Genomic DNA, 21,488 nt, shown 5'->3' with positions numbered 1-21,488 from the left:
GCTATAGGCTGGAGCCCAGTCACCATTGCCCTGGGACTTACTCAGCCCAGACAGCTCACTCTCCAGCCTCGTCCAGGCTCAGAACACCCACCTCGGGGCACTAGCTCCCTCCGCTACCCCAGGGCTTCCCTGCAAATTGGGGAAGGTGGCCTGTGAGCCTCTCCACCCAAGTCAGCCACCTGCTAAGTGCCGGGTGCCAGGTGAGCTGTAATTAACTGGCCGAGTGACCCCACAAATCCATATAAAATGTCGAGAATTGTGGCAGCTCGGGGCTGACGAAGCTTCAGGGAGACCAGGGGCCATTTTTGGAGACTTTAGGTACTTCAGGTAAATTAAGTGTGAAAGTAGGCTGACCGGCTCTGCAGTATATTTTTCACATATACCTTTATCAACCAGATTCTTTGAACACCAAAACGATACGATGCTGTATTATTGTGTCCATCAGAAGAGAATTACTGGACTTATAAAAAATATTCATTCATGGTGCCCAGCCAGGTGCTGTGGCCTTGTTTGGGGCACGAGCTTAGAGTTGCGGAGAGGGTCTCCGTGATGGTGTGAATCTCATTTGGCGATAACCCACATTTAAGCCCCGGCCAAATGGCCCCACCTGGCCCCCCAAGTTCACCAGGCAAAAGTGGGGAGCTTTGGGGGTGGAGTGAACCCCTGTGAGATGGGGATCATGGTGCCTGTGCTTCGGCGGACGGAGCAGCATCGGGCTGGGCTTGCCAAGCCTTCTGGCTTCTGAGTTCAGGACTGAGCTGAAAGGGGGCTCTAAGCCTAGGCTGGGAACCCCCAGGCCAGTGTGCCTGCATGAGGGTGGGTGGGGGACCCTAAGATAGGCTGGGAGAGGGCCCTGAAATTGTACAGAATAACGCACCTGTAGAGGGGGATTTACCGTGAGGCCCATTAATTAGGCTTCAGGCCCCTTGCGTGCTCTGGCCCTTTGTAGCCCTGGACCTAATCTGGAACTTGTAATTGTGTGTTCGCTTTCATTAACAGGATCCCCAAATTGTGTAAGTCTCGGGCTCCCCAAAACCTGGATTTGCCCCTGCGTGTTTTTCTAGCCAGAGGCTCGTGAGCCAGAGGCTCATTGATTCTTAGGGGAGTCAGTGACCGGCCCTCCCCTCCGCCCACACACAACCTCCAACTTGGCAGTCAACTTAGGGCCCTTGGCTCCAGCCGCCCCTCATCCCCTCGTGGGCAGAGCTACTTCGCCACCTACTGGTGGAGTCCGTAACTGCAACCCCTCCCCATTTCTGGGTAGCCGCCGTTCTTCGTGTCTTATACCAGGACCCAGGCTGGCAGCCCCGGACCCTGCTACAGCCTGGGCCTGGGGGTGTGGAAGTCCAAATCCAGGGTCTAGTTCCACATCCCACACAAACCACTTGAGCTCCTGTGGTTTGGAATTCCCTGCAGTGCCCAGCTTGCCCCTTCGCTGAATGTGTATTAATTCAGCAAGTGGTTATTGGGCACCTACCAAGTGTCAGGCTCTGTGCTGGTGTGGGGCGGAAGTGGTGAGTGAAGCAGATATGACCCTGTCCTCAAGTTGCTCCCAGTCTCGAGGGTGAGACCAACTTGATCAAGCAATCACAGAAATAAATACACAATTACAAACTGTAATTTGTGTCCACAAGAGGCTGTATTGGACAATTTGACCTAATCAGGAAGATCTGGGAGAATTTCTGGGAGGAGGTGACACTTGAGCTAAGTCTGAATGAACTGCAGTTAGCCAGGTAAAAAGAGGTGGAGGAAGGATTAGAGAGGAGGTGAAAGAACAGCATGTGCAAAGGCCCTGTGGCTAAACATGACCAGAGTTGGACTCAGTTGCTATGTGGAAAGTGGATTAAAGGACGTCCAGAGAGGCTGGTGGAAACCAGGCATGTGAGAGAAATGGTGGCTGGGCCAGGTTGGTGGCAGTGGAGATGGAGCGTGGTGGAGGGGTTGGAGAAATAGGTAAAATCTGTGGGACTTGCTGGATGTGGGGAGAAGGGAGGACAAAGATAAGAGTGACACACAAGTTTTGGCTGGCTGGGGACACCATCATCTACGGAGGGGACACACGCAGACCGGGTTGGGCTTTGGGGAGGGAAAGATGACGAGGTCAGCGTGCAGGATCGTGAGTTGTCTGACAATTAGCAAACAGACTGATCGAGGTTCCCCTGATGCGGGTGTGTCTGGACAGAATCCCCAGGGGCCTCGGCCCGCATTTGGGGTCCCCTCCACCTTATGAAGATGGGGAACTGGAGTCCATTATCATTCGGTACATAGTTACCCGGTGTCGACTCTGGGCTGGGCGCCAGGGGTGTAGCGAAAAGTAACCAGAACAAGGCTTGTCCGAGCAACCTCACTCCTAGGAGCGTGGGACAGAAATTCAGGTCTCTGCATTTTCACCACTTCCCAGCACCTAAGGAGAGGCTCTAAAGCATTTCTCGTGGAGTAATAAAGGCAGCAGTATTACTTATTGAAGACTCCTATCTGCCTGGCTCTGGGCTCATCAACAAATACCTATTAGCTCACGATTTCCCTTTTATATATATATAAGTTTATTTATTTATGGCTGCGTTGGGTCTTTGTTGCCGCACGCGGGCTTTCTCTAGTTGCGGCAAGCAGGGGCTATTCTTTGTTGTGGCGCGCAGGCTTCTCATTGCGGTGGCTTCTCTTGTTGCAGAGCACGGGCTCTAGGCGCGTGGACTTCAGTAGTTGTGGCTCGCGGGCTCAACAGTTGCGGCTCACCTGCTCTAGAGCGCAGGATCAGTAGTTGTGGCGCACGGGCTTAGTTGCTCCGTGACATGTGGGATCTTCCTGGACCAGGGATCGAACCCATGTCCCCAGCATTGGCAAGCAGATTCTTAACCACTGTGCCACCAGGGAAGTCCCACAATTTCCCTTTGTAGCCTCAATTTAGCTAGACAAGAAACTGAAGCAGAAAAGGTCACACAGAAATCAGGAGCAAAGCCCAATTCGAGCCCCCAAAGACCTGGCTCCAGAGCGGGCCCCTCAGCCCACACCTGCCTTTCGCATTCCTCATCCCTTTCCTGATCCCCTTCCTGCATCTGGCCGTTTTGCCCCCTGCCTGATTCACAGGTAAGTTCTCTTTTCATTGACTCGCTCTTTTAAAGATATAAATCAACTCCTGTCACCATAAAAATTAATACAAGGGAAAGAAAATTGCGAAGGGACAGTAAGCGTTAGTGGGAGGTGTTAAGGACCAAGTAGGACAAAACAAAGACTGACTTCACAGGAGGGATTTGTCAAGCGGATGAAACCTTGCACACTCGGGTTTTTAATGTTATTGCTGCATCTGCAGAAGCCCCCAAATCCTCGAAGGTAATTTCACGTTCGCTATGGCTCACAGCCTCCACTTTGGGGAATGCTGCACTCCCTCTGCTCCCCTCTAGGGGCACTAGTGTAATCGCTTCATGGGAAAAGGATCTATGTGCAAATAGGCAGGAAAAGACTGCCTCCTGGGTCTGCTTTTAGAGGTTCACAGTCCTCATTAACAGATTAAAGGTTCTGAGAAGTCCTGTAGTGAAGAAATACGGTTGGCTTTGTTTAACCCAGCATTCCGCCTTTTTATTTGATTTTTTAAAATTCTCTCCAGGTATGCTTTGGTAAACACCAACCTCTCTACAGGCTGCAGCTTCCCACATTTTAAAAAACTTCTGCTCCTGGGCTTCCCTGGTGGCGCAGTGGTTGAGAGTCTGCCTGCCGATGCAGGGGACGCGGGTTCGTGCCCCGGTCCGGGAAGATCCCACATGCCGCGGAGTGGCTGGGCCCGTGAGCCATGGCTGCTGAGCCTGCGCGTCCGGAGCCTGTGCTCCGCAATGGGAGAGGCCACAACAGTGAGAGGCCTGCATACGCAAAACAAACAAACAAACAAAAAACCTTCTGCTCCTCTGAGTTTATTTGACCTTCTCAGTACCATGGGGAGCAGATAGGGAACAGGCTCGGAGAGGAGGACCGACACGGCCAGGACCTCTGGCTCCCTGCCCAGTGCCCTGTCCACAGCTGCCCAGCAGTTTGGGCCACGGGCCGAGCGCCCCTTCTCCCGCACCTCTCTACTCACAGAGCCATCCACAGGGAAGACCTGCCTGCCCAAAGCCCTGCTGAATCTGAGCAACGGCCGCAACGACACAATCCCTGTGCTTCTGGACATCGCTGAGCGCACGGGCAACATGCGCGAATTCATCAACTCGCCCTTCCGGGACATCTACTACCGAGGTGAGGCCCTGGGCTGGGCGGGAGGGGGGCACCGTCTTTACTTGTCCAACCATCCCCCCAACTGAGAGCTTCAATCTGGGCCCCAAGTGCCAGCACATCCCCAGGAACCAGTTGTTGAATGAATGAATGAACGGACGAAAGGACAATAACTACCCCTTCCAACTTGGATATTCTGAGTTTCACAATCAAAGGTTCCAAGGTTCCCAGATGCAGTGAGCCAAAGGGGCCGTGAACCTGGAAATCTGGACCCAAGATGCTCAGGTTCTGGATACTCTGAGGCTTTGTTGCAATAGGTCTATGAGCCACCAGCTCAGAGAGGCACAGGTGTCACCAGTGCCAGCTCCCTGGGTCTAAATTCTGAGATCTGTGAATCCAACTTGACCTTCCAGATTCCTGGATATGCAGATTCAAAGGCTGTGAATTTTATATCCCAAATTCTGTGAGACCATGATGCCGTTGTTTCCTCTAGGATGAAAGCCTCTTATGAGTCTGAAAAGTTCCCACATTTGGGACCCTCCAAGTTGGATATCGCTTGAGCCTAAGATTCTGCTTGCGTGTTGCAGCAGATCTGGGACCTTGGGCATCAGAGACTCCACATCTGGGAATGTCTGAAGGTCTATTTGCTGCCCTCGGGTGGATTTCTCCCTTTTGCACCCCAGCGCCTCCCGCGACTGGTCGGGTCTTTGCCCCTGGTGACTGTCCCTCACCTCATCCCAGGCCAGACCGCCCTGCACATCGCCATCGAGCGCCGCTGCAAACACTACGTGGAGCTCCTGGTGGCCCAAGGTGCCGATGTTCACGCCCAGGCCCGGGGACGCTTCTTCCAGCCCAAGGATGAGGGAGGCTACTTCTACTTTGGTGAGGAGGGGCCCGGTGGGGCCTGGGGCCCATGGGGGAGAGGCTGCGGGCTGGGGGCCTATGGTGGTGCTGGCAGCCCTGACCCCTCCCCAAACAGCCAGGGCTGCGCTGGCCACAGGCCCAGACAGCACCCGGTACACAGGCTGCCTTACTGGTCTTGGTCACTGAGGTCTTGTCTTTGAGGAGTAGAACATCACCACACTGCCCTGAGCCTCAGTTTCCCCATCTCTACAGTGGGGATCGTGATGGGATCAGAGGGTTGTGATGGGGTGTCCCCACCCCTTAACACTCGCATCCTCCGGTCTGACTTAAGCTGGGACTGATGGTCGGATTGCAGGGCCCAAATTCCATCACTTCCATGTCCCAGTTGGACCCATGAAAGATTTTAAATTTCACCCCTGCTCAAAGGCCCATGTTATTTGGGGTTCAGGCACAAAGTCCCTTAAAGAATCCCTCACAGCCTCCAAGTCACACGACGCCCCCCCCCCCCCCGCCCCCGTCTACCCGGGGGCATCGCCTCCAGACACGTGCAGTCAGCCGGGGCTCGTCCACGTTGACCGTGGGCACTGCATCCATTGTCACGGCCTCTGCCCCTGAGTGTCCGCCCCCGGGGCCCCGTCACTGACCACCCCCTCACCCACAGGTGAGCTGCCCCTGTCGCTGGCGGCCTGCACCAACCAGCCCCACATCGTCAACTACCTGACAGAGAACCCGCACAAGAAGGCGGACATGCGGCGCCAGGACTCCCGTGGCAACACAGTGCTGCACGCGCTGGTGGCCATCGCGGACAACACTCGCGAGAACACCAAGTTCGTCACCAAGATGTACGACCTGCTGCTGCTCAAGTGTGCCCGCCTCTTCCCCGACAGCAACCTGGAGGCCGTGCTCAACAACGACGGCCTCTCGCCCCTCATGATGGCCGCCAAGACGGGCAAGATTGGGGTGAGGGCAGGGCCGGGGGCACACACGCATTCTTGCCCCTCCACACACACACACACACACACACACGCACACGGGAGGGACTGCTGCTGGCACGCATTATTATTAATGTGCACACCCACCTCCCATCCTGCCAACCCCAGTGTGCAGATGTCCCAGCTCAAGAACCTGCTGTGGCTCCCTATTGTCCAGCCAAGCTATTCAACCTCATCCCAGAGCCTCTCTGCTCCTCTCACCCCATTGGATGCTCACTGCCCCATTCCCACCAGCCAGGGCAAGCCACTGACAGAGAGCTGAGTCCCAGAGCTGCAGCCCTGCAGTACTCCCCTCTACTCCATGGCAGGGGTCCTGGCTCAGCCTCTAACCTGCTGAGTGGCTGTGTGCCAGTCGCTTCCCTCTCAGGCCTCACAGCACAGGGCCTAGAGCAGGATTTCTCAGCTTGGGCACTAGTGCCATTTGGGTCTGGATGTTCTGGGGCGTGGGGCTGCTCTGTGTCATTGTGGGATGTTTAGCTGCATCCCTGGCCTCGACCCACTAGATGCCAATAGTACCCCCCACCGATTGTGACAACCCCAAATGTCTCCAGACATTGCCAAATTGTCCCCTGGGTGGGGCACCCATCGACCTGATTGAGAACCAAATCTGGGGTTCTCTAGAGTCAGGAGCACCTGGGTCCAAGGCCAGGCTCTGCCACTTCCCAGCATGTCACCTCAGGCATCTCACCGCTCTGTGCCTCAGTTTCCTCATCTGTAAAATGGGGATAACAATAGTGCCCTGTGGTATGGTGTTCTGACAACTCAATGAGGTGATCCACTTAAAGCTGTTAATAAAGATCCTGGGATGGGTAATAAGTGCTCAATAATCGGTACGAGTTATTATTCCTCTATTAAAAATACAGCAAAAAATTACTAAAAATCACAATTATGTCAAGAGTCCTGAGGCGGTAGAAGAGGCCTGGGTTTAAAATCTGGCTTTGCCTATTGAACTCTGTGGCCTGGGGGGACCCCCACCTGGATCTGTTGCCCAGTTCCCCTGTGTGTAAGCCAGAGATAGTGGGAGTGGCAATAAGAAGGACCGAATAGGATAATTGTTACTAGATTTAACTGATCAGTAAGGTTGATTAATTGCTGTTTTAATCATGTAAAGAAGATACTCATGACAACTCAGATTTTTAAGGCTGACCTGGGTTCAGTCTGGATTCAGTGGGCTGTGTGGCCTCAGGGAACATCCTTCTTTTCTCTGAGCCTCTGTTTGCTCACCTGTCAACCAGGAATGGTAAGGGTAGGAAATGAACAAGATGATGTGAGGAAAGGGTCCGGCATGCAGCAGGTGCTCAGTAGATATTTTGCCCTTCCCTCCTTCCTGCTCTCTGGGAAGGTGCTATTTGAAGGGCTGACCAAGCTCCCAGGGTCCCTCCGATGTGTGTGGCCCAGCAGCAGTGCTCCCCGCCCCCCAGAGCACCCCCTGACCCTCCCTCCTCCCACACAGGTCTTTCAGCACATCATCCGTCGGGAGGTGACAGACGAGGACACCAGGCATCTGTCCCGCAAGTTCAAGGACTGGGCCTATGGGCCAGTGTATTCCTCACTCTATGACCTCTCCTCCCTGGACACGTGTGGGGAAGAGGCCTCTGTGCTGGAGATCCTGGTGTACAACAGCAAGATCGAGGTAGGCATCAGGGCAGGAGATGGGGCCCAGTGAAGGAGGGGCCCAAAGTGGTGGGTCTGTGAGTTGGATTCAGAAGAAGAGGCCAACTAAGTGCCCAGAACAGCATCTGGCACGGGGGGAAATGAGAGGTTGTAAGGGTCGGCCTTCAGGGGCAAGCAGGACTGGTTCAGAATCCTGGCTCTGTAACTTACGTGCTGTCTGACTCAGGGCAAACTACCCAACCTCTCTGGGTTGCAGCTTCCTCTTTTGTACCATGTGGATAAAGATTCAGCATTTCTCATCGGGTTGCTGAGAGGACCAAATGAACAGCCTGGCGCAGGGTGAACATTGTGTGTCAGCTATTATCATTAGCATTTGTTATATGAAGTTTTCAAAAGCTCTTTTTTTTTAACTTAGGAGTATTTTATGAACATCGTTCTGCACCATTAAATATTCTTCTGCAATATCATTGCTGTGTGGAAATGTACCACATTCTGATGAACCATTCCTCTATTCTTGGTCATTTGGGTTTGTTTCTGCACTTAACTATCAGGAATAACACTGCCGTGGCATCTTTGTGACTACATAATTGCACAAATCCTTGATGATAAAGAAACTCAAGTCGTTAAAGGGACAGGGTGCTGTACAAATGGGGCAGAAAGTGCTGGGTCCTGGGTGCAGAAGGTCTCCCTTCTAGCCCTGGCTCTGTGAGCTTGGACAGATGCCTTTCCCCTACCAGAGCTCACTTCCCTCATCTTTGAAATTAGTGACCAACTTGATTTAGATTGGGGATGGTGGGAAGTTTGGCATCTCTGCTGCAAACTCTGATTGATTGGTAGTGTCTGCCCAGGGAACTGTATAGAGAACTATTGTGTGGGACTCAATTATTGATGTCTGTCCTGGGTTCAGAGTTGGAAAATTGTGGTGAGTCAAGTATTTATTATCCTTGGGCTAAATTTCCAAGTCCCATTTCCTGAATCAGAATTTCTGAGGTTGAAACCCAGGGCTTTATATTTTTAACAAGCTCCATAGGTGATTTTGCTGCCAGTGGCTTGGCACCATCCACAGATTGGAGTTTGGGGACCACAAGAATAGATATTCTTTAGGGCTCTTTCTAGCTCTGGGTTCTATGAGTCTAGAACAGGCTGGAAAGGTAAGTTGGGGCAGAACCTCGAATGCTGAGCCCAGAAGTTTGGGTGTCGTTGAAGAATAAATTAGGAGGAAAAAGTGCTCCCAGGGCAGAGGGTGGGGGAAGGCGTACTGGAGTCAGCCTGTCTAGCCCCCTGACCACCCCGCCTTCCACAGAATCGCCACGAGATGCTGGCCGTGGAACCCATCAATGAACTACTTCGGGACAAGTGGCGAAAGTTTGGGGCCGTTTCCTTCTACATCAACGTGGCCTCCTATTTGTGCGCCATGGTCATCTTTACCCTCACCGCCTACTACCAGCCACTGGAGGGCACTGTGAGTGACCGCGAACCAGGCAGAAGCTGGGGCACAGTGGGTTCCCCCGTGGGAGGGACTGGAGAAGGCTTTGGGATGGATAGGGGGAATTCCCTGGCGGTCCAGTGGTTAAGACTCCGTGCTGTCACTGCTGAGGGCCTGGGTTCAGTAAATCCCTGGTCGGGGGAACTAAGATCCCACAAGCTGTGTGGTGCAGCCCAAAAAAAAAAAAAAAAAAGAAACGGATGGGGAGGTGCCTACCCCACACCCAAGGGGAAGAGGGTGAGGGAGGAGGCTCCACAGGACGTAGATGTTCGGGGCATTGGGGAACATATGGATCTGGGACCAGATGTTGGTGGGGCTGGAGGAGGACTTGCATGCTCCCTGCCCCCCAGCCGCCATACCCTTACCTCACCACGGTGGACTACCTGAGGCTGGCCGGCGAGATCATCACGCTTTTCACCGGGGTCCTGTTCTTTTTCACCAACGTGAGTGCTTGGCCTCCCCCCTCGTCCCCCCTCCCACCCTGCCTGTCCCCCCCCCCCCTCCCTCCACCTCTTTTAGCTCCGTTCTCCTCCCCTCCACACTTCTCTTGGCTCCACCTCTCTCACACGTCCCCTCCCTTCCTCCAGATCAAAGACTTGTTCATGAAGAAATGCCCTGGAGTGAATTCTCTCTTCATCGATGGCTCCTTCCAACTACTCTAGTGAGTAGAGGTCCCTGGGGTGGCAGCTTCGGGGTGAGGAAGGTGGGGTTGGGAGGGACATCATCCAGGTTTGGTGGTGGGATAGGGGCTGACTCTGTTAGGAGTGAATTCACCCAGCCTGATGAGGACAAGGCCAGTGTCAAGCAAAAGGGTCTTCTGGTTAAAGCAAGATTCTGGTTGCTAAAGAGTCATCACCATATACACCGTGGATAGAAATAATTTAACCTCTTATGCTTGTGATTAATTGCTAAAGTCTGCCAGGAGTGCCCATGTTAAGAATCTTGAGGCTGTGTCTGTGTTTAGTGGGAAAGAGCGCTGGGATTGATTAATGATGTCTGCCCAGGGCACAGGATGTGTTGTTACGTGTGTGTTACTGCTTTTCCCTTTTCCTTAGAGTTAGAGAACAATGAGAATTCACTTAGCCACAAAATCGCCACTGAACACCACTGAATCTTTCTCTACCAGTTCCAAAGGACATCACTTTTGGTTCTGGTAGGGCCTCAGGGCCATTACACACACGTATCAGTTGCCAATTAATTGAGCGTTCTGGTTAACAGGATGCTGGGGAACCCAGTGAATCCACATGGTTTCTCTTCTGGGTGTCATTGGACTGACCTACTACCTAGAGGGCTTGAGGGCATGCCTCCCCCTCCAGGGGCCTCATTCTCCCCTCTCCCCTCTGGTCCCTCTTGTGATCTCTGCTGCCCTGTAGCTTCATCTACTCTGTGCTGGTGATTGTCTCGGCGGCCCTCTACCTGGCGGGGATTGAGGCCTACCTGGCCGTCATGGTCTTTGCCTTGGTCCTGGGCTGGATGAACGCCCTTTACTTCACCCGTGGGCTGAAGCTGACAGGGACCTATAGCATCATGATCCAGAAGGTATGGGATCGGGGGGTTCCCTCTGGACTTGTGTCTCCTTGGAGGAAGCCACACACACCACATATGTACAGACAGTGCTGGCAGCCTTGAGGCTGTGGGGTGCTGTGGGGGCAGTGGGCAGGGTCTGGACATCGGAGAGGGACAGGGTGGAGCTGGAGAGAAGATTCGGGATGAGGTGTTGGGAAAGCGAGAAACCACGTGTCTCATCTTTGCCTCCATATTCCCGCCGGGGTCTTTAGATCCTCTTCAAAGATCTTTTCCGCTTCCTGCTGGTCTACTTGCTCTTCATGATTGGCTACGCTTCAGGTGAGCTCCGGGTGCCCAGGTGGGCCTGGCGGGGGTGGTACTGGGACTGGAGCGGCCACCACAATGTGTGGAGGAAAATAACCAGCGTTTGTAGAGTTCTCATTGTGTGCCTGGCACTGGGCTAAGTCCTTTCCCATTCCTGCCTCATTTAATCCTCCCAACAAGTCTGTAAGGGAAGTGCCTTTCTTATCACCTTTTACAGATAAGGGAACCGAGGCTTAGAAAGGTTAAATAATGTGCCCAAGTTCAAAAGCTAGAGAATGATAAAACTGGTGTCTTAGCTATTGTTGCAAAAGAAGCCACCCAAAACTTAGTGGCTTAAAACAACCACCACTGACGATTACATTCAAGTCTGTGGCCCAGCTGGGTGGTTGTGCCGACCTGGGCCACGTTTGGCTAATCTTGATGGGCTCCTGTGTCTGTGCTCAGCTGGCGGGTTGGCTGCCGGCTGACTGGTGTAGCTAGGGGGTGGCCTCAGTTGGGGGTGACTTCGCTGTCTTCCCTGGGGTCACTCATCTCCAGCCGGCTAGCTTGGACTTGGTCACATGGTGGTCTGAGGGTTCCCAGAATGTGAGCGGAAGTGTTCAAGGTCACTGCCTGGCACAGCATCACTTCTGCTTCACCCTATTGACCAAAGCAAGTCTTAAAGCCAACCTTGATTCAAGGAGTGGGAAATAGACTCTACGCTCTTGGTGGAGGAGCTACAAAGCCACATTGAAGGGGTGTGGTTACAGGGGAGGGTGCATTTTAATCATTCATCTACCAGCCCAGGTCTTTCTTTTTTTTTAATATAAATTTATTTATTTTATTTTTGGCTGCGTTGGGTCTTCGTTGCTGCATGTGGGCTTTCTCTAGTTGCAGCGAGTGGGGGCCGCCCTTCGCTGCAGTGCGTGGGCTTCTCATTGCGGTGGCCTCTCGTTGCAGAGCACGGGCTCTAGGTGTGCAGGCTTCAGTAGTTGTGGGTCCACGGGCCCTAGAGCGCAGGCTCAGTAGTTGTGGCGTGTGGGCTTAGTTGCTCCGCGGCATGTGGGATCCTCCCGGACCAGGGCTCGAACCCGTGTCCCCTGCATTGGTAGGCAGATTCTTAACCACTGCGCCACCAGGGAAGCCCCAGCCCAGGTCTTTCTTAAGGCTCAGCACTGGCTTCCTCTAATAGGCTTTCTCCTTGATGACCTGATGCTGTGGGACTTCAGTGGCACAGACCATGGGGGAAGGACCAGGGATGGGGAAACTAATCAAGCTGTTGGGCTGGTTCCCATGGGGTGGGTGATCTGCCATCCAATGCCCAGTATCCAAAAGGGAGTGGCCAACTCAGGCTTCACCAGGCCACATTCACATCTGAGGAGGTTGGTCTAGGAACCAGCACTGGCAGCAGGAAATCTGATGATGGTGATATTTTAACCCAGATGGTGCCAAGGCTCTGTGTGGATTATTTTGGAGAAGGAGAACTGTGGCCTTAGCTTAGCTGGGGAGAGAGGGACAGGGTCCAACTGCCCCTACCAGGAGTAGGACTGGAGAGAACTAGACAGTTTGTCAAGGGTTCTCCAGTTGTTTGAAAGTCATATCAAGAGTCCAGCCATACCACAGTCCTAAATATAGAAACTGAGGCAGAAACCTAGGGGTTAAAGTAGCAACTTAGTGGTCAGCTTGGTCCCAGGGCTTCTCCTGCTAGGGAACACTAGATCTTCATTCTGAGGCTAACATATCCCAAACATGGTACATGTGCTGCTGTTTCCCACTATTGTGCCCATGACAGACATTGCTAATGGATCACAGAATCCTTCTCAACACATATTTCAGCAGTCGCCACAGAATTAAATAGCATTAGTATATGAGTTGGAACCTGCTTACTGTAATCCCAGGTTGAAGGCATGGTGACAGTCTATGCCCCACTGACTGAAGGGGCTCAGCCCCCTCACGCTCCCTGCTGTGAATGGTGTAGGAGCAGATGCACATGTTGGTGCTAAACTGTGTTGAGAAGGACTCTGAAGCTTCTTCTGGGCTTAGTGGGAAGGGATGAGCACCACGATCAGTTTGAGATGTCTGGAGGACGTGAGGGTCTTAGTGAGAACAGCTTCTTCTACCCTTCCTCTCTGGGCTGCTGTGAGCTGGGAAACAGGAGCACGCGAGAGAGTCTGCCCCCAGAATGCTGGCATTCCAGGCTCCCAAGATGTCTAAGAACAATAGGCACGATGAGGTTCTTCTTAGCCTTGGCACTGCTGACATTTGGGATCAGATAATTCTCTGTGGTGGGAACTGTCCAGTGCATGGTGGGATGTTGAGCAGCATTGCTGGTCTTTTTTTAAAAAATTTTTTTGGCCATGCTGCATGGCATGCAGGATCTTAGTTCCCTGACCAGGGATCGAACCCACGCCCCCTGCAGTGGACGTGCGGAGTCTTAACCACTGGACCACCAGGGAAGTCCCAGCATCCCTAATCTTTACCCACTAGGTGCCAGTAGTGCTCCCTCCTCCAGTTGTGACAACCAAAAATGTCTCTAGACCTACCAGAGGTGCCCTGGGGGAAAAATTACTCCTGGTTGAGAACCACTGGACTAGGTCCTGGGAACCTCTTCCTTGTTAACAAGAGTTTGTGGACAGAGCAAAGGCTCTGCATGCAGGAGGGCCGAGATGTGACTGCTCGCTTAGTAACCTTGGGCCAGCGCTGTCTGCTAACCGGGCCTCAGCGTTCCCCTCCATCAAATGGGAAGGGTCCTCCCCACTCCTCAGCCGGCGTCCTCACCCTCGGTGAACATCACCGCCGTCCCTCCCACAGCCCTGGTCTCCCTCCTGAACCCGTGTGCCAACGTGAAGATGTGCAGCGAGGACCACACCAACTGCACAGTGCCCACGTACCCCTCGTGCCGTGACAGTGAGACCTTCAGCACCTTCCTCCTGGACCTCTTCAAGCTGACCATCGGCATGGGCGACCTGGAGATGCTGAGCAGCACCAAGTACCCCGCGGTCTTCATCACCCTGCTCGTCACGTACATCATCCTCACGTTTGTGCTGCTTCTCAACATGCTCATCGCCCTCATGGGGGAGACGGTGGGCCAGGTGTCCAAGGAGAGCAAGCACATCTGGAAGCTGCAGGTGAGGCCCCAGGACTCCCGTCCCCACCCTGCCGGCCACTCTTCTCCTTCTAAGATGGGCCCACCTGACCCGCCTCACCCCCTCGGCCTTGTGCTCTGGGCGAGCCGCACCATCTCATTCTGCCTCCACTGCCCTGTCTGTAAAATGGGCACCGAAGACTGCTGTCTGTTTCCCAGAGCCGCCTAACACACTTCCAGGTGGCTTCTTGCCTGACCACCAGCAGTGGGCTCAGATTCCCTTGTGGTCCAGTTTGTGGTATACAGTCAGCTTCACCCGGCTCCACTGAGCGAGCTCTGTCGGCACAGGCAATGCTCAAAGAGCATCACATTTCACATTTCAGTGAGGGTTCTGCAGTGAGCACGGCGGGGGGGGGGTGGGGGGCAGCTTCCGTGCCCCACCCTGGCCCAAGAGACAAGGCTGGCATGCGTACAGGCTACCCCAGAGCCGGGAAGCGCCAGCATTCTCATCAGAGGGGCTTCTGCCAGCCCAGGGGTAGCTTCCAGGTTCCCCACCTGCCCCCCGCCAAGCAGATGTGGTTGGATGTAGATGCAGGCCTCATGGGTGCTGGGGAGCTGCTGCCTTTGCTTCCCACAGGTTGCTGTGCAGTCCTAGACAGCAGAGGCCCTGGGGGTGGGGGTCACAGCCCGCTGGGTGCATGCAGTTCAATAACTGGGGTTCCCAATAAATTCACTGTCGCTGTAAGGCCCGGGAATGCAGCATCCACATTTACCATCACTTGGTGCATTTCCAGGAAAGGGTGCAGTGAGAAAAAACTCCAAGTTCCTCCTCGCAGGTCTGGGTCTCAGGGAACCATCTGGACTTGCTCTTAACCTTTATCCATACCGCTTACTTCCCTGGGCCTCAGTTTCCCCACTGGGTATAACTCATAAGATGCCACCGGCAGCCTATGGACTGGATTTGACCAGCTCAGTTTATTTTTTTCCTGCATCACCATATTTTTTTTTAAATTAATGCAAAACTTTTAAATTAAGAGATTTCATAGAAAAATTCAGATTTCTGGCCTTTCTTGAAAGGTTGGAAGGCTGGCAAGGTGAGCTCACATTCCTGCCTGGCGGCGCTCAGATAGATGAGAGGTGGCTGCCCCCCTTATGCGGGGTGGGGGACCTGCACCCCCTGGTCTGCCCCAGTCCCCACCCCTCCCTGGGGATGCCCAGCACCGAGGGGACACAGGGTGTCCTGGGGCACAGGCTGCTGATCCTTCTTCATTCATTTTCTTCTGCCAGGCCCCTGTGGGTATTTGAGATTTTAATCCAGAGGCAGTGGGAGCTGGGAAGCCTAGTTCTTTGTCCAGACCGGCCCACTGAATCATTCCTGCCTTGAGAGCAGTGAGGCGAGGCTGGGGGCGGCTCACCCATGCCTGCCCGCCCTCCCTCCCTCCCCGCAGTGGGCCACGACCATCCTGGACATCGAGCGCTCCTTCCCTGTGTTCCTGAGGAAGGCCTTCCGCTCCGGCGAGATGGTGACCGTGGGCAAGAGCTCAGACGGCACTCCAGACCGCAGGTGGTGCTTCAGGTGAGGCCGGGTGAGTGGGCAGGACAGGCCCATCGGGCCTCCTTACATTTTCTACCCATTGCCACTTCCCGAGCCACTGAGGCCCCCATGGGCCCAACCAGAACTCAGTTCCACCGGCTGATCTTGGGCCAGTTGGTTTAGTTCTCAGCCTTGGTTTCTTCATCTGTGAAATGGGGACAATGATAGCATCACTCCCTTGGCCATCTGTGTGGCTTAGATGGGTTGGCACGTGAGATGTGCACGGCCAGCACCTGACGCACGTTGGGACAGACACCGCCCGATGGCAACAGGTGTTACTGCTCTGTCCTTTGGTGGAGGAAGCGGACTCAGGTGGGTTCTCATCACAGGGCACCGCCCTCTGTCGGCGAACCAGTGGGGTGGGTTTCAGGTCTCCGTCTGAAAGGGGGAATCTGAGCTATTAGCAGCTTCCAGGGCTTGGGACGTTACCCAGATGCACAGGGAATGCCAGCTTCTTAGGGGAACCCCTGGGTGAGTCTCTTCTTTTAAGAGGACTCAGTCTTTGTAATGTGGTTGCCAGCACAGAGCGAAAGCATCACGTTTGGAGTCAGGCAAAGTCAGTTTCTGCTATGGTAGCCCCCACCCCCCAGGCCAGCTAGTCAGTCCCGTTCAATGTGAATTTGAAGTTCAAGCCCCGACTGTGATTTATCAGATTTGTAACCTTGGATGAATAGTTCAAGCCTCAGTTTCCTCATCTGTAAAATGGCAACAGAGAATGTATCTTCCTTGCTGGGTCCTGACCCATAGGAAAAAATGCTCAAAAAATGGAAACTGAATGAAAATAACTTAAAAATAATTTTAGAAAGGAAAAATGATCTTGAGCCCATTTGGGCCCAAAAGGGTATAACCTGACTTTAGGAGGGTGTCTCAATAATAAGAGCGAGAATATCAAGAAGGAGGGTGTCCATCTACAGGTGAATGGATATATAGCTGTACAAATAAGGTCTTTCCACACAATGGAATGTTATTCAGCCATGAAAAGGAATGCGGTACTGATCCAGGCTACACTGTGGATAAAACTTGAAAACAGGATGCTAAGTGAAAGCAGCCAGACACAAAGGCCACATCACACGCTGAATGGTTCTACTTACATGAAATGTCCGGAATAGTTAAATTCATAGAGAGAGAAAGTAGAACAGAGGTTACCAGGGGCTGGTGGGAAGGGGAATGGGGAGTTATTGCTTAATGGGGACAGAATTTCTGTTTGGGGTGATGAAAGTGTTTTGGAAATAGATAGGGGTGATGGTTGTGCAATCTTAGGAATGTATTTAATGCCATTGAATTGTACACTCAAAAGTGGTTGAGGGGGAGTTCCCTGGCGGTCCAGTGGATAAGACTCCGTGCTTTTACTGCCAGGACAGACACCTGGCAGGGAAACTAAAATTCTGCAAGCTGCGTGGTGCAGCCCCCCCCCCCCCCGCAAAAAAAAGTGGTTGAAATGGCAAATTTTATGTTATATATATTTTATCAGAATAAAAAAAAGTAGGAGGGGAGGCTGGAACAGGGATGCTGCCTGGGGGTTGGGAAGGGGTGCTATCTCTGGGGAGCGCCCCTTGACCCTCCCTCTGCTGTGGCCCCACCAGGGTGGATGAGGTAAACTGGTCTCACTGGAACCAGAACTTGGGCATCATTAACGAGGACCCCGGCAAGAACGAGAACTACCAGTATTACGGCTTCTCGCACACCGTGGGCCGCCTCCGGAGGGGTGAGTAGAGGGCGGAGTGGAGGGGTGGGGGACATTCAGGGGTGCAGAGGGGGAGCCCTGGTCCTGCTCCTCACTGATTTGTTTTGAGCAATCCTATCCCTTTTCTGGGACTCAGTGTTCTCATCTGTAGAATGGAAGGGTCTGATGGGCTGGCCACTGAGCTTCCTCCGCTGCTTGTGAAGGCCTGGGGCCCCTCCGTTCCACTCAGCTGAGTGCATGACATGCAGTGGAGAGGTCATGGGCACTCAGGCGTCCTGACCCAGGCTTGAATTCTTATTCTTTCATTTACTCCTGTGTGTTCCTGGGCGGACTCTGTGACCTCTCTGAGTCCCACTTTCCACCTCTATAAAAAGGGATAATATACCTCCCCCTTTAGAGCACTGTGGAGTGCCAGGTACACAGAAGGTGCTCAATATATGCATGTGCACTCCCCCTCCGCCACGCTCACTACAGATCGCTGGTCCTCGGTGGTGCCCCGCGTGGTGGAGCTGAACAAGAACTCGAACCCGGACGAGGTGGTGGTGCCTCTGGACAACGTGGGGAACCCCAGCTGTGACGGCCACCAGCAGAGTTATCCCCCCAGGTGGAGGACTGACGACGCCCCCCTCTAGGGGCTGCAGGCAGGAGTAGGGTCCCCTCCACCGCCCATTTCTAGTCTACCCGCATTTCAGCGGCGCCTCCTGGGGTGTCCCCCGCACCCTTGTTCGACCCCCAGAGGTGAGGGCCAGGTGGAGATGCCAGGGAGGCCCCAGGACCCTCTGGTCCCCAGGCTCCTGCCTCCAGCCCCACCTCCCCACCCGGGCACGAGGCTCCTGGCCGCCTGTCTCACTCCCATGGAGTCACATAAGCAACACCAGTCTCTCCGCCCACCAGGGCTCAGACCCTGGCCTCTCCATTTATTTATTTGCTCTGTTCTCAGGAAAGTGGCACAACCTCCACCCCCAACTGGAGCCTGGCAGAGGCCTCAGGCCCCGTCCCAGGTGCACTGCCGCCGGCTAAGCCCCCGGCCCCGCCCCACGCTGTGGCCGCACAGGCCACCCTGGGCTGAAGTGGGGTGGCTTTGCTGAAGGGCCGGGCACTCGGGGTGGGGCTGCGCCTTCTGTGTGTTCTGTAGGGGATTGTTGGTGCTCAATAAATGTTCACTGATGGTGGAGACGGTGGGGAAGACGGTAATAGGCACGGGGATGACAGCACAGAGATGGACGAGCTATGAGATGCCTGTGCTGGGGGGATGGGGCGGTGGGGTTGAGAACAGACCGAGGGTTAGTAGTAACGACCGAGGTGACGTTTAGGGTGATGGTTGGTGGGGGCTGGATGGGGGGTGGTGGCCTGAGAGATGGAGGTGAGAGTGGAGTGTGATGGGAAGGTAGAGACAAAGGGAGTGAGGAGGGGAGGAGTGCTGGCGGAGGGATAGTGATGCTGGGGGGAGATAGTAAATCTGTCGAAATGCTGGGAGCGCGTAATGACACTGGTGGGGGAGAGTAATGCTGGTGGGGAGATTGTAAAGCTCATCGTGGGATAGTGATGCTGGTGGGGGGACAGTGATGTGCTGGTGGGTAGGAAGGCTGCTGGGAGAGGGCAGAGCAGAGGCGGAGCTGACAGGCACAGAGATGGGTGAGCCATCCGGTGTCAGCAGTGGGGTGATGTCGAGGATGAGAGCGGCCTTAGTAAGGACAGCGGTGGTGACTGGAGCCGTGAGAGTGCTTGTGGATGGGACCGCGTGCCACCGGGGCTGTGAATGTGAGCTGGAGTTGAAGGCCGACCTGCTTCCCTTCTGAGGGCAGCCCTTCTTCCCAGGGTCCCACCCCGCTGCTGATCAAGCCCCCAGGGCAGCTCCAAGCCTCTGGGCATGAGGAGAGGCCCCCCAAATACCCCATCCCGCTGCTCCACCTTGAAGTGGAGGACTCTGCAGCCAGCTGGTTTCCCTCCGACCTCCCAGGTTCCTGGTCCCGGCTTGGACTAGGCCTTACTTCCTCTCTGAAGCTTCAGTTGAGAAGAGCCTGGGTCTCTGAGGACCTGGCCAAGGGCAGCTGCAGTGGGAGACGCACAGGGCGTGGGGTCTGAGACCCGAGTTCACACCCTCTGCCCAAACTGTGGCCATGGGTCCCTTTACTCTGGGCCTCCACGTCCCCGTCGGTCAGAAGGATGGCGTATAGTCTGTTCAGCTATATGAGAATGAAGGGGAGACTCATCGTGTTACCGCTGAGGGTGGCTGAGGGGCGCCAACCTTCCCACAGACGCGTTCTTTCCATCCCCCTCTATGTTGCTGATGGGCTTCCAGGGGCTGATGGGCTTCCATCCTCGTGATCCAGGGATGACCCAGCTTCTCCCAGGGCTACTTGCTTCCTCATTCCACCATGCTCAGTGGAGGTCCCACGAGCCATTCTGATTGGACGGACTCGGGTCACATGTCATGCCTGAGACAATCGTGTGCTGGGGGCTGGGACGCCCTCCCTGGCTGGGCCAAGCCTTCTGGGTAACCGTGGGTAGGGCCTAAACTCTGATTCTCAGTGTCCTCAACTGTAAAATGGGGCACAGCTTTTGTGAAGGTCAGATGATTCCCTGGGCCTTTCAAAGAAGAGAGGATTGTGGTTGTGGTGTTCCAACAGTTATGTGTTTGGGGCAGCAAGTCAGAAAACTTACACTGGCTTGAAGAAAAGAATATTTATTGTCTCGGCAGGAAGTCCCAAGTTAGGGAGGGCAGGAAGTCTCTGTGATTCATTAAGGGTTCTGCCAGCTCATTCAGCCCTTCAAACGTTTATCAGGCACTGTGCTAGGCACTACCCACCAGATGTGCTGGCTTTTTCCTCACACAGGCCTCCATCAAAGAAACAAGATGGCGCCACTGTTTCAGGAATCACATCCAGATTCGGCAGCATCCAGAGGAAGAAGGAGAAATAGTTCTTCCTGTATCTCTTTTTATGAGGGAGGAAACCTTTCCCTGAAGTCCCCCAGCCAACCTCCCCTCTTGTATTATTGGCCAGAATTGTGTCACGTGTCCCATGCTTCAGCCAATCAGCAGGCTGGAAGCAGCAGTTGTCTCAAAGCAGCAGAAGACAATATGGAAAAAGGTAGTTTCCCCAGCCAGGTCTCGGTTCTGTGGGAAAGGAGGATGGGGAAACCAATGTTGCCTAGGCAGACAGTAACATCTGCGACAAGCCTTCTCCCAGATGCCCACCCTCTACCCGATCTGGGCAACATTGTCATGGAAAACGGCTATGACTTATTCTGGGGCTATAAAGAGGTCATTTCTCTAGGGGGTTTTGTGATGGGCTGGCCCACAAAATCAAAACACCCTCTCAACTCAAAGAGACTCCATAAATTAGTGAGGTGAATGTTTAATTCATTCATTTTAAAAAAAATAACGAAAGAATTGTAGGCTATGAATTTTCCTCTGAGAACATTTTCAGCTAAATACATAGTAACTTTTTCAACTGTGATTTTCTAAATATTTGGTGGTTTGCGTGTTGATATTCTATAACTCAAAAGCTGTTTAGGGGGAACTTCAAATATTTTCAGGCCATTGAGATTTTGTTTGTTCCTGTAAGATCTGAAAGATGACCTTTCCCAATGTCCTTCAAAATATAGGGCATGTACTGGTGGTATGTCAAAATATTTTCAGGGGACACATTAGACATAGAATCACTTAGAAGAAAACGTCCCTGCTGATTAGGACATGGTCTCAGTTTGATGTTTCTGGGCTTTTGATGACCTTCCTGACACTCACTAATCTCTCTTTAATGGAGAAAAACCTGAGAATCAGAATCTCTGAAAGGTAGAGCTAGAACCAGGGGTGATGTTAACTTCTCCCGGACTACAGGGACTGAGCGCGGGGAGGGGAAGTTCCCGAGGAAAGTTGGAGTGTTGATACCTGTGCTAGACTGCTTCAGTGGCCCTGACTCTTCCCTTTAGCCATTCCTTTGCAGTACAACTTTGTCTTTTGACTGTGGGCAAAGCATAAGTTTGCATCCCTGGGCTTAACCATGTGACTTGTTTTAACCAGTGGGATGTTAGCAGACGTGCCGGCGCCAGCACCCGGGAGGAGGGTGAGAGAACGTGGAATAGAGCTATGTCATCCCAGGCAAGCCTCGCAGAGATCAGAGGGACCCCACAGATGCGGGACCAAAAACATTTTTTTTGTA

At 53.6% G+C, this 21,488-nt stretch overlaps 1 protein-coding gene across 7 annotated transcripts in view; it reads left to right on the top strand.

The window, feature by feature from the left end:
- Positions 1–21,488, top strand: part of TRPV4 (transient receptor potential cation channel subfamily V member 4) — a 75,606-nt gene that overhangs the window by 18,087 nt on the left and 36,031 nt on the right. For 3 of the 7 annotated variants that reach the window (XM_032602894.1, XM_032602895.1, XM_032602893.1), the window contains exons 4-16: positions 4,069–4,221; positions 4,939–5,079; positions 5,723–6,021; positions 7,507–7,686; positions 8,971–9,129; positions 9,504–9,596; positions 9,741–9,814; positions 10,527–10,692; positions 10,932–10,998; positions 13,774–14,090; positions 15,496–15,623; positions 17,225–17,346; positions 17,800–17,929. In XM_032602894.1, coding sequence (XP_032458785.1) covers positions 4,069–4,221; positions 4,939–5,079; positions 5,723–6,021; positions 7,507–7,686; positions 8,971–9,129; positions 9,504–9,596; positions 9,741–9,814; positions 10,527–10,692; positions 10,932–10,998; positions 13,774–14,090; positions 15,496–15,623; positions 17,225–17,346; positions 17,800–17,929 — 2,029 coding nt within the window. Of the gene's footprint in view, positions 1–4,068; positions 4,222–4,938; positions 5,080–5,722; positions 6,022–7,506; positions 7,687–8,970; positions 9,130–9,503; positions 9,597–9,740; positions 9,815–10,526; positions 10,693–10,931; positions 10,999–13,773; positions 14,091–15,495; positions 15,624–17,224; positions 17,347–17,799; positions 18,500–21,488 lie in introns of those variants that run through there. The other 4 variants (XM_032602898.1, XM_032602897.1, XM_032602899.1 and 1 more) reach the window with 2 other exon arrangements.

Source organism: Phocoena sinus, chromosome 14 (genome assembly GCF_008692025.1).
Source record: "Phocoena sinus isolate mPhoSin1 chromosome 14, mPhoSin1.pri, whole genome shotgun sequence".
NCBI classification, from domain to species: Eukaryota; Metazoa; Chordata; class Mammalia; order Artiodactyla; family Phocoenidae; genus Phocoena; species Phocoena sinus.
Note: the sequence above shows the minus strand (reverse complement) of the source record. Positions and strands in the feature narration are given on the sequence as shown.